The following is a 12,494-nucleotide window of genomic DNA, read 5'->3' as shown; positions in this document are numbered from 1 at the left end:
TGTGTCTCTGCTGTGCTGAGGGAAAATGGTAGCATGGGAATTTCTCAACCCATTCACCCATGTTGGTTCTCTGCATGTGCATTCATTTGGGACCTAAGGCTTATTTCTATTTTTTATTTTTATTTTTATCTATTTTTTTAACATCTCGAGGTTCAGTTTATGACCCCTGCTGTAAATCCTGCTTGATCTAAGCACAAAATTTATTCCTTCTCTGTGAAGCAGAATACTTAACTATGTATTCATGCATTGATGAATTCAGGGCCTCTAGGTCCATGGCCAGAATATTAGATTTTTTTGTTATTGAGTCCCTTTAATATCAGTAAGGTTGATGTAATTAATTGTTCACCATCATTCCTATTGACCTTAGGCTACCCCCAAGGTTTAAAGGTTTATATCTCCTAGCCTGGTCCATCCCAATTTTCTAATTCTACACTTATATTGCAATTATTAATTCCTAAAAGCTCTGGATAAGTTTTGCTAAGTCAAAAAGCCACTGAAGTGTTTAGCACCGTTGTGTAGCTTCAAGGTGAGTTCATGTGTCAAACTTTAGGCCTTCATCAGAAAAGCTGTTATCTTAATTCTTTCAGCTCTGAGCTGCTCTTCCTCTTAACCACTGTTTTCAAGAGAACCCCAAACCAAACCAAACCAAACCAAACCAAACCAAAATGCGTCATCTCTGTAATGGGGTGTACCCTTAAACTCCACTGTCTGAGGAATGGGGAGAGCAACTTCTACCTGCCTATAAATGCATCTGATGCTATAATTTTGCTTTTCAGTGTCAGTATGTCTGAGGACATTTATAAGATGTAGATTTTGCAATTCTGCATTTTATTCTCATTGGTTTTGGCCACCAGAAGGTTCATTTTTTTCCTCTAGCAGGTGTGAGATACTGAAGGTTTTTACCCATTTCCTGTATGACATCAAATCATTTGGGAACAGATTTTCTTCCCTGCATCTTGATTTCTCTCAATCAGAATAGAACCTTCTTATTTCTAGTTTGAGGGTTTGTTGTTGAGCACCCAGTTCTACTGTGATTAATTAATCTATTCTCCAGTTTTTATCAGGCCAAAGAAAAATTTAAAAAAGAAATGAAGATTGAAGGATTTCTGTACAGTGACTTATCTGTACTAGCTTCTGATATCCCATATTTTCCACCAGAGGAAGAGGAAGAAAATTTGGAAGATGGAATTCACCTGGTTGTCTGTGTCCATGGGTTGGATGGTAAGACCAGGAGGAATAGTTTTGTGTAAGCGTCGCTTAAGTGTAAACAAAACAAAAGAAAGGCAGATCTACAGGAAGTGTGAAATAACAGAGAGTCTGTGGAAAACATTTATCTTAGCTAAGTGTTTGGTTTCCTTTACGATATTCAGTCCATTGTAATAAAGGATGTAGGAGGGTATTAAGTATTTTCTTTACAAAATGGGTGCTGCTGTGTGTTTTTGTTGTTGTTGTTGGTGGTGGTGGTGGTGGTTTATTTTGTTGAGACAGAATTCTACACCAAATTACGTCATCCCTTCAGCATACAGTAAGAGTACACTACAGTAACTCCTCTTGTCTTTCTGGAGATACCTGGTTGTTTAGCAGTATGTCACCAGGATGAAAACATTATTAAACAAAATAAACCGCTGTTAAAGGATAGATAGTAGCTGGATTTAGAATGTGGGAAAATAGAAATCAATATTCACTACAAAGGAAGCCTGGCCTGAAATATTTTAAATACATGCTTTCTAAGCAGAAAACAGATATATTAAATTTGAAACTTCTCTTGATAAGCTATTGGTTCGGTGGGGAAGGTGAAAACATTAACCTTGAGACTATGGAGAAGGAGCGGCAGAGCCTCAGAAAAGTGTGAAATTCTCCTTGGCTTGTGCAAGGACCATTGGCATCCAATATAGCAGTGACAGTGATACGTTTCTTATGAAGAGGAGGTACCTCCTTTTCCAGAAAAATAATTCAGAATACCTTGGAATTTACCTAATATGGAGTTGGGGCATTTTGTTCATCTCCCAGAATCATAGAATCATAGAATGGCTAGGGTTGGAAAGGACCTTGAAGATCATCTATTTCCAACCCCCCTGCAAATCTTGTAAAATATTACAAGACTGACAGCATTTCAGCACCAGGTTTAATTGTGAATAAAGAGAGGCAGGCTGCTGTGCATATGAAGGCACATCCTTATCCCCCAGGCACATGTGCTGAAGTTCCCAGCAGGGCTGCAATGTCTCCTGGGGGTGTCACCAGCTGCAAAGGGGAAAGGACAGATGTCAATCTTTTGGTGACCCCTTGTCTTTGTTCTGACATTGTTCAGCGAATAAGGGACAGAGTAATTCTGGGCCTGATCTTTGCCTTCTCCTCCCAATTTTATAGAGCTCATGCAGTGCCCAGCAGCAGGATGTGAGGTCCAGCCCTCCTTGCACATGTTGTGGGTATTCTTGCTCTCCTGCTGTTTCAGTGAATTATCATACGGTGTGGTGAGCTGTCTTAGAAGCATTTAGCAAGATCTCCCTGGCGCTAAGGTTTATAAGAAGACAAATTTATTAAATTGAATTTATTTATATATATATATATTATTTTTTTTTCTGTTGAATTGTGTCTTATAAAGTGCCATCTGTTTCCAGGTAACAGTGCAGATCTACGGCTGGTAAAGACTTTTATAGAACTGGGACTCCCTGGTGGAAAACTGGACTTCCTAATGTCTGAACGAAATCAGGTAGTGTAGAGCTAATTTCTGTCTTCGTTTAGATCTCCTACAAGCTGTTGCCATTGCTGAAAAAGAACCTTCAGTAAGGCTCTTTCACAAGCTGGATGAAGCAAAAGCACTGGGGAATTTAGGGAATTTTATGTAGGATTTAGTTCAAAGGCCTGTTCCTGATCCTGTCTGAGGTGATGGGGTACTCAAACACACCAGGAAAGATTCCTTGCATTGAACTCAAAGACAATTATATTATTACTTACAGGACTAAACCTTAGGGTAACCAAATTGATTTATCCTGTCAGTTTGCAAACTTAGCAGCCGGGTGCCTCTGCCTTTTGGATGCTGTACAACACAACGCCGACAGAAAGCGGCAGGTTTAGTAATGTTAAATTACTTAACATTGAAATGTTAAATGTTAAAAAAAAAATGGAGGATGTGAAATATCCAGAAGGTGTTATCAGTTGCTTTTGATGCATCAGCCATTGTTTCTCCTGTTGCAATGCTTGTGAGATTTATTTTCTTGAATGATAAAGAAATGTCTTCCAGAACAATTCATTGCTAGCCTAGGCAGAACACCAGAAATGAATTCTATGCTCTGCTTCGCAATGAACCCATATTTATGATACCTTTATGCATGAGATAAGGATTTCCAGTGCCCAGTCAAAAACATTATTCTGATTTACGAGCAGCTGAGAAACTAGAGTCAAAACTCTCTTCTTTGTTCAATAGCTTTTATATTTTGAAATGGCCAGTTGTTTTTAGTCTGTGAACTTGCCACCTTCCAGTGTACATCTCTGCCAGAAGTGGACCTGCATGGTTAATGTGAGCAAGATGGAAATAATGAGGAGACCAGACTTGCATCAAAGTTTCTCCTGATGTTTTCCAAGGCTGAAAGGATTAGCTCTTACAACATCTCTAGTTGCTATTATATTGAACCCATAATGGAAACTTTCAGTCCTCCTATAATATGGAAATGTGTGCAAGTTCACATAGCACTGGTATAGGACCGATATCTTTTGATGAATGTTTGGATGCTTTAAAACATCCTGTCACCCTTTTTTCCCTGCTCTGGGAACCACATTGAAAACGATCCATGAAATCAGTCATTTAGCTGAAGTTTGCTTTAAAGAAGAAAATTCAAGCCACGTTTTTATGCACTCATCTGTAATATATGTGACAAGCTCAGTCAGAAGACTTCATATTGAAGAATGGAGGTATAACCAGGTGAAATATGACATTTGATGTGTTTTGTTTGTGGTTAATGCTCAGGCTGGTATTCTTCCACTTTTAAACAACCTGAAAGATTTGGGATAACGAGCCTAAGAGGAAATTGTTAATTATCAATGCAGGCTAAACAAGCAGGCAAGAGGTTATTGGACTGTTTGTAGTATATGAGAACATTTATTTTAAGGCAGTGTTGCAAAGTGAATATGCTCGTTTTCCTTTGCAAGAGCTTCAATTAGCAAGATGGGTTGTGTCACAAAAGCATTAATTACTAGATATGTTTGCTCTGAATAGCTGTTCCAACATTTGATGATTGTTTTTGTGGCATCTGATTAGTTACAAATTTGATTTAGAGTCTTGTTGGAGTGCCAAATGACACGGTTCTGAATAAGATCTGCCTACAATTGTATAGACTGGACAATATACTATTAGTTTTATTGTATCAAAACTGCCATTACTGTTGCAAACAACAAATTGTTTAAGTCCCTCTCTGGCAGTCATTCTCTTACTGATATTCTTGAATAACAAACACACGACATTTAATTAAGATGGCCTAATAATTTTGTGATTGTGTCTGTAGCGTCAACATCACCTATATGTAGTGTATAAAGCTGTAAACTATTTTATTATACTAATCCATTAAATCCTAAATATCAAAAGCTTTTCTTCCATGTGCAGAGTATGGTGCCTAGAGAGGCTAAGCAGTTCTCACCACTGTCAAGTCAGGCTGCTTTAAGATCTTACTTTTGACTCCGAACTCACTCAGTCTGACACTGTTAATCTTACTATTAATAAACCGTAGGCCCAGATTTATCCAATTATGCCTAAATTAGAGGCACAGTCACTAGAGAAACAGAAGCAACCACAGAAGGTAATTTAATCCCCTTAAAATACTGTCATCTAGAGGGCCCTATTTCCATGCCCTACAAAGGAAGCACAAGGTAACTCTTGTCCTATATTGAATGCCCGGGTTATATTCCTGAAGCTAAAAGGCACAGTATAGAGTCAAAGAACCTCCGTGACAAAAGATTTTGCCTTATCTTACGTGGGAGCTCAGCAAAGACAATGAATTTCCACATGGGCTATACTGAGAGCCATAAGACTGATACTGACGAGTCTTGTTACTGTTAAAGCTGTGTGAGAAAGAAAATACTTGGCTTGAATAAATTTGCAATGTTAGTTGAAATAATTTTGATAATAATCTGAAAATGAAACTTTATGGCTGTTTTCAAAGAGCTTCGATTTTGAGAGGACTAAGCAACTGAGAAAAATTCTCCCCCGTTGAGCAAGTATAAAGAAAATTTGGACTAGTTATTACTTTCGTGCTTGCAGTTTACTTTGAAAATAACATTAGTCTATGATATATGTATACTTCAATAAAAGCAATATATTTTAATTCACCTACTCAATCCTTTTTACGCCAGACTGATACTTTTGCTGATTTTGATACAATGACTGACCGATTGTTGGATGAAATTATTCAGCATATTCAGTTGTATAACCTCTCCATATCCCGAATAAGGTAAGCATTCTGATAGTTAATTGTCTGTAACTATTTGTGGCCATCAACATCATTCTGTGAAATCAGCTTTTTCAAAAGTGTCCTGAGTCAAAGGCCACTGAAGTCAGTGAGCTGAATTTTTACATGTGTTGTATCTGGAAGAGTATCCAGTAGGCTGAACAAGATGTAAAATGATAACTAAAGGATGATACTGAAAGCTCTGATGGAGTCCTCTCAAGAGCAATTTTTGCTGCTTTTACATTTAATTTAAATAACATACAGATGGCTTTTGTGTTAATATAATTCTGTTTTTCCTAACAGTTTTATTGGACATTCCCTTGGTAATGTCATCATCCGATCTGTACTAACTCGCCCCAGGTTTCGCTATTACCTCAACAAGTTACATACCTTCCTGTCCCTCTCTGGACCTCACCTGGGAACACTTTACAACAATAGCACTTTGGTTAGTACAGGTAAGAGTTAAATGGGAAAGCTATGACTTACTGCAGTCCATGGCAGAGTATATGAGAGCAACATGTAGAGGTAGCAGTAAATTGTGACAACGTGACACATACACTGTAGCTGTGGCAAATATTTGTTGAAGACTTCAGACTCAGAGAAAATAGCAATGAGAGAGGCTTTCAGGGCCTACTACATGATCCAGCATTGTGGAAAATCCAGGGGTGTGGAGCAGCAAGAGATGACCTTGGTTCCACTGTGTTCTTTCATTTCTCTTTATACTGCCAATAAAGAGAGGCATCTCCAAGGCTGAAGGAAACACAGTACTATCGGAAATGAATGGCCTGATGTTCACCCTTCCTGACTGTTTATGTTACCATGACATTGGATAATCCAGAGAGACCCTTAGACTTTTATCTTTGTTTATTAACAATACAAGAAGAAACAGAGACTTACACTGAGTTACAGTGCTAACCTTACTGTAATCTCTTCGAGTTTATTATTATAGGCACATAACTTCAATCTCCTAGTTTGATAATCAGCAAAAAGGCTAAAAATATACACCAATTTTATTCCAGGTCTGTGGCTCATGCAGAAGTTGAAAAAATCAGGGTCACTTTTGCAATTGACCTTCAGGGACAACGCAGATTTACGCAAGTGTTTCCTCTACCAGCTCAGCCAAAAAACAGGTGAGTAGGGCTTAATGTTGTGTAAATGTTGGGGGATATTCCAAAGGATTGTACTAGATTACTTTGTCCACCAGGGAGTAAAGAAAATCTGCATTTCATTATTGATCTTTCTTTAAATGTTCTTGCTTTCAAGAAGGTCTGCCCTGTCTAATAACTGTTTTATCTGCCTTTTATCTGCACCATTTACCAGTGGATGTAGTTGCCAAACAGTTAGTGCCCAATAAGACCTACATGCTGTAATAAATATGCACCTAATTTTGTATTCTTCAAGCAAGAAATACTATTCTTGACAGGCCACCATAACTTAATTTATGTTACTAGATGCAAACCGTTTTTCCTTTTTTAATATTTTTTTAAGTTTAACATCTCTTGTCTCTAGGAAATATGATGCTGTGAGATGAAGAACAAATTTTATTTATGTCTATTGTGGCACCTCTGTACTACAGAGAGAGATGTATGGCCTTACGCTGTAAAAATGATGTCTACATCATTTTACCACTTCCTTGGTCTGTTATGAATAAATGAAATAAATCAGACTTTCCCTAAGAAGAGAAAGCAAGCATAATCCTTCTGTTCAGACAAATGTTTTCTTCTAAGAGTTATTTTTAATATTGTGCGTAAGCAAACTAGTGCTAAGTATGCACTCACAGAGTCACTACTTGATTTTTTTTTTCTCTCACTCTGCTATGTTGCTGATAGGAAACAAAGACTATCTTAATACAGATACAACTTAATACTTGGTCTGACAGACATAGAGCTGCTTCATAATTTTCTGACCACAATACATGACCTAATCAATGACAGGAAGATGCTATATCTTGGCATTATTTAAATTTCCTTATTTGAATTTTCCTTTGGTTCTCTAGCTCCCATTTTTATGGAGCACAGTGAGATGTTTGCTTTAAGACTGTCATGTTCAAATAAAATTGGTTCTACATAGGAAGCTTGCATTGTTACTTCCCAAGCCAAGAATTCCTAAGTATATGCTGTGAGCTAAAGTGACTTGTTGCCTGTTAGCTTGATAGACTGGAGGTCTAGCAGACTGTAAATGAAGGTGATGTCTCTGTAAAAGCAGAAAGTTAAGTATCAAAAAGGTTGCCTGTAAATTAAAATGATCCAGGTAGATGCGTAGGAGAAAAATCTGAAATTGTAAAGTTCTATATTAAAATGTATGAGCTAGCACAATGAGTCAGAATTGAGGTGCCCTTACTTTAGCACTCTGCTCCCAAAAGTGGTGAGAGCACCTACAAAGGGACACATTTGGTTGAGAGCACCTACAAAGGTGCAGTGTTTTGCCTGCTCTCCTAGATATCTCTTTGAGCCTCCAGCAATTTCTGACTTTCTTAAAGTAGAAATCGCTTCCACTATTCAATTTCATTAAATGTTGCTTGTGCTTGTCTCAGAAGAAAAAAATGACTCCCTACTAAGTCTCTTCACATAAGATTTTAGTTATGTTAAAACTCATTGATGCCTCTTCTACATTGTACCTCAGAGAAGTCATAAACACAATTGGTTTGATTACACAGGAAGAAAATGATGGCTTCAGCCAGGCTTAGTAGAGGCAGCTATCAGGGCTTTCCTTGTGGTGGTGATGGCTGACTTTTCTGTTAAGAACTAGAAAGCAAAGGACTTTGTTCTGGGTCTCTTTTCTGTAAGGGGGAGGGAAGGATAAAGGTCAAACCTACAACATTCCCATGTGCAGAATAATCTCTGAGCTGGTAGTGTAGATTATCTGTGTCTGTTCTCCTACTCTTCTGCTGAATGTGGGTGATCTAGAGTTCAAGAGATCTCAGAGTAAGTAGCAGGAGTCTTTTCATAGTGAATGGTGGCCCCATTACTTCCAGGGAAGAGGGAGAATTCCTGGTTTCCAGTCCATGTACCATCAGTGTGTATTTATCCAAGGACTGCTGGATGCAGGGACTGGATCCCAAGGCTCCTTGCACACTGATGTAATAGTATGACATCATAGCGGTGAAGCTGATTTCTCTTCTCCTTCTCTCTATATATTTTATTTGCTATTTTACTAATTACTTGTATTATTTTTTTTGAATGTGATCCCCAATTCTGTGAATGTTTACTCATGCAAGTACACCCATGGACTGCAGTGAGCCTGTACATGTGTTTGCAATGTTTACAGGCATAAATATTTGCAAGATCAAGTTTTTAATCATTTACTCTTTGAAATGGAGTCAGTTCTCTCTTTTTCTTTGTTGTTATTGTTGTTGATATACAATTAACTTGTATGAGCATTGATAAGTAAAAAATAGTTCATAGAAGCAGCAGCAATGTTTTTATGGTATTCTTGTGAATATTTCTGTTTGTGTTGTATGTTTTAATAATTCTTCATTTGTTTTTCACTATAGATTTTAAAGTGCATTTCAACATGAATATGATTGTGCTGTTCATCATTGTGATAAATGCATTTAATGAATTTGTTTACCGCAGGCCTTCAGTACTTTAAAAATGTTGTGTTAGTGGCCTCACCCCAAGACAGATATGTACCCTTCCATTCAGCAAGAATAGAAATGTGCAAAAATGCTCTTAAAGACAGACACACAGGTATGTTTAAGATCCATTCTATATTTACAAAGTTATTGAGAAATTGTGTTTTTGTGTAACTGAGGTCATTGCATCAGAAGGGTTTTTCATCAGTATGATGAAAACTCAAACGCTTATTTGATCAGGAAGAAAGTGTTCTATTCCCACAGCAAATGACTGAAATCAAGAAAAGATTTCAAAGATGCTCTTTGATGAAAATAAATTTCAATCAGGTTGTAATCAAAGATTTCTTACTGCTCTTCCCTCCCTAATTAATTTTTTAAAATGTGGAGATAATAGAACTAGTTCCTAACAATGTTTCTCTTTAGTGTACTGAATTATTAGTATTGTCTCACATAACAAAATCTCCTTCAGCACATCCAAAGTCAATGGGTTTTCCCTTTGTTTTCAGTAGTATTTGGATGATTGCCAGGTAATTTGAGAGATGTAAAATCATACTGGTTTGTAATAAAATCTGCAAAGCACATCAGGACTCATGCCATCAGAGGCCTAGCTTTCCTGTGAATTCAGTCTGTGCATTGTTCCAAATATTGCCTTTGTTATTTGCAGTCTCCCTCACTTATAAAATGTTTCATGGTTTCAGTTTGTTATCACTTCCAGAAAAAATGTTCAGTGTAATTTTATACGTGTTTCAGATACATAGTTATGTAGAAATGGAGGTTATCCTTGGAAGCTGGCAGCCAGTCCCTAGTGGGGTTCCCCAAAGCTCCATTTTAGGGCCAGTTCTCTTCAATGTTTTTGTAAATGACTTGGATATAGGACTTAAAGATGTTTTGAGTAAGTTTGCAGATACCAAACTGGGAGAAGTTGTTGACTCCCTTGAGGGTAGAGAGGCCTTGCAGAGAGACCTCAACAAATTAGAGCTAGGCAATCACCAAACATATGAAGTTTAACGAGCAAGGGCCCCATTCTGCACCTGGGAAGAGGCAGCCCTGTCTATATGTACAGACTGGGGGACAGGAGGCTGGAGAGCAGTACTGCAGAAAGGGATCTGGGTATTTTGGTCAACAGCAAGTTCAATATGAGCCAGCAGTGTGCCCTGGCAGCCAAAAGGGCCAACTGTACCCTAGGGTGCATCAAGCACAACATTGGTAGCTAGTCGAGGGAAGTCCCACTCTACTCTGTGTTGGTGTGGCCTTACCCTGAGTACCGTGTGCAGTTTTGGGAGCCGCAATTCAGAAAGGATATAAAATTATTAGAAAGTGTCCAAAGGAGGGCAGCAAAGATGGGGTAGGGCCTAGAGGGCAAGACGTGGCTGAGGTCTCTTGTTTTGTTCAGCTTAGAGACGAGAAGGATGAGGGGTGACTTCATTGAAGATTACAATTTCCTCAAGAGGGGAAGCAAAATCAGGAGGCGTTGATCTCTTCTCTCGGCTGACCAAGGGTCAACATGGTTGCCTTCACACAGCTCTTTCTTTCTTACCTAAGACATGAATTGAAAGGCAGTTTTCTAACTCTTTCTTCAGGTGTTTTTTTCTCAGGGACATCTTTGGCCTAGTAGAAGCCAGATCTACATTCATGAGTACAAGTTGCCTGGGCTGCTGCTGTTGCCCTATAAACTTCTGAACTATCTGCAGAAAGGCATGATGTTCTTCCTGCATTAGAATACCCAGGAAAAAACAAACAAACAAAAACTTATATCTTGCCTGACCCTCTGACCCTTTTGCATTCAGCTTCACAGGCAGTATGAATCCAGCCCTCTTCCCCTGGAGGAAATGAATGTTTCTTTCCACCTCAGGAGAAATGGGACTAAATGCTGAGGCATGTCCCACTCTTCATGTTAGCAGCTTCACTAGATCTCTCTGTGTCGCCAATGGCTCCATTACATTAATAACATCCTGGTACATGGCAAACCAGTGATATAAACTGCTTTCACTTGCATTTTGTTCTTTTTTGTTCCATTTTCCTTCTCTTTGTGTCTGTAATTAAATGATACTGGAAGGAAAGAGGGGATCTGGCAGCTTTGGCATGTAGGTGTGACATTTAAAATCTTTTGCAGGTCCTGTTTATGCAGAAATGATTAACAACCTGCTTCAGCCTTTGATTGGGGCGAAGGACTGCACTTTGATCAGACACAACGTGTTCCATGCTCTGCCAAACACCGCCAACACATTGATTGGCCGGGCAGCCCACATTGCCGTGCTGGACTCTGAACTTTTCCTGGAGAAGTTTTTCCTTGTGGCAGGACTCAACTACTTCAAATAGTGCCTGAAGTATGGGGTAGCAGAGGCAAACCATTTCACTGAGTGGAGGAGAATCCCTTAGCCAAAAGCGTGCAGTGTTAGAAATGAGATCAGGTGGGACTTTCAATCTCTCTCCATTTCCATTTCTGTTTCAGAGAATAAAGTGCTATGGCTTTAAGGCATTCAAGCTTCCAAATATTGGTGCTTTTGGAAGAAATAAATATTCCTCTTCTGTTTATATGTTGTTTGTCCACATAAAGACATGAGCTACTTCTGAAGTAGAGAATCAAAATAAAGATGGTTAATATTATCTAAATGTGATGGGACCAATATGATCACCATTTCTCTTGAATATTAACCCAGGAACTTGTCTGTTCTTGATTTAATGCTTATTTACATATTAACAAAGCTATACATCTGTAGCACTTTGGGGTGGTTAATACAAGAGGAAACAAGTGTATATGAACTCAGGTTAAAACTTCCTTTGCAATGAAATGAAAAGTCTAAAAAACATTTATGAAAATTTTAACATTTCTGTTTCTCAAAATAAAATGGTTCCATCATTGGTAATCATTTGTAACATGCACATATTCAAATCATGGAAAGGGGGAAAATATTTAACATAGAATGAAAAAAAAAAATCTTGATATTTGACTTTTTTTTAGAAAAAAACTTTTAGTTGGGAAGACTTTTCTTCAAGTTGGAAGCTGCCAGACTGATAGGAATCTATTGGATTTCATGTGAAATATCAGTGGCATCTGTTAACATTTCTCCTGTTTACATTTCTAGGATACCATTACTGTGCTTGTCATTATAACCTTAGAGGTACAATTTTCACTTTTAAATTTGTATCTAAATACATTTATCGCAGGGTATTATATATATATATATATGTGTATATATATATATATATGTTAGTCTGAAATTCAAAATCTAGCCAGTAATATCCCTAAAAAACGCCAATCAGATGAAATTAGGTTGGTGACCTATAGCAGTAAAGATTGTGGAAAGGTTAAAAACCATACATATGTCTTCTTAGACTTCTCTGTAATGCTATAATAGGGTTTTACTAATTCCCATTTGCAGTGCTATGTGCAGTCCTAATTATTATATGGTTACAGCTGGTCAAAACATTTAAAACTTTATTCGTACAAAGTTATCAGAATTCTTTTCAAGGGTTTGGAA

General features: G+C 37.9%; 1 protein-coding gene across 1 annotated transcript in view; it reads left to right on the top strand.

Moving 5' to 3' along the window:
* Positions 1-11,331, top strand: part of FAM135B (family with sequence similarity 135 member B) — a 141,728-nt gene extending 130,397 nt beyond the window's left edge. The window contains exons 13-19 of the mRNA XM_035561690.1: positions 1,055-1,221; positions 2,619-2,710; positions 5,344-5,441; positions 5,742-5,893; positions 6,458-6,568; positions 9,014-9,127; positions 11,126-11,331. Of these exons, the coding sequence (XP_035417583.1) occupies positions 1,055-1,221; positions 2,619-2,710; positions 5,344-5,441; positions 5,742-5,893; positions 6,458-6,568; positions 9,014-9,127; positions 11,126-11,331 (940 nt within the window). The remainder of the gene's footprint in view (positions 1-1,054; positions 1,222-2,618; positions 2,711-5,343; positions 5,442-5,741; positions 5,894-6,457; positions 6,569-9,013; positions 9,128-11,125) is intronic.
* Positions 11,332-12,494: the final 1,163 nt, after the last annotated feature.

Source organism: Cygnus atratus, chromosome 2, assembly GCF_013377495.2.
Source record: "Cygnus atratus isolate AKBS03 ecotype Queensland, Australia chromosome 2, CAtr_DNAZoo_HiC_assembly, whole genome shotgun sequence".
Lineage (NCBI taxonomy): Eukaryota > Metazoa > Chordata > Aves > Anseriformes > Anatidae > Cygnus > Cygnus atratus.
This window is presented reverse-complemented; position numbering and strand designations above follow the sequence as displayed.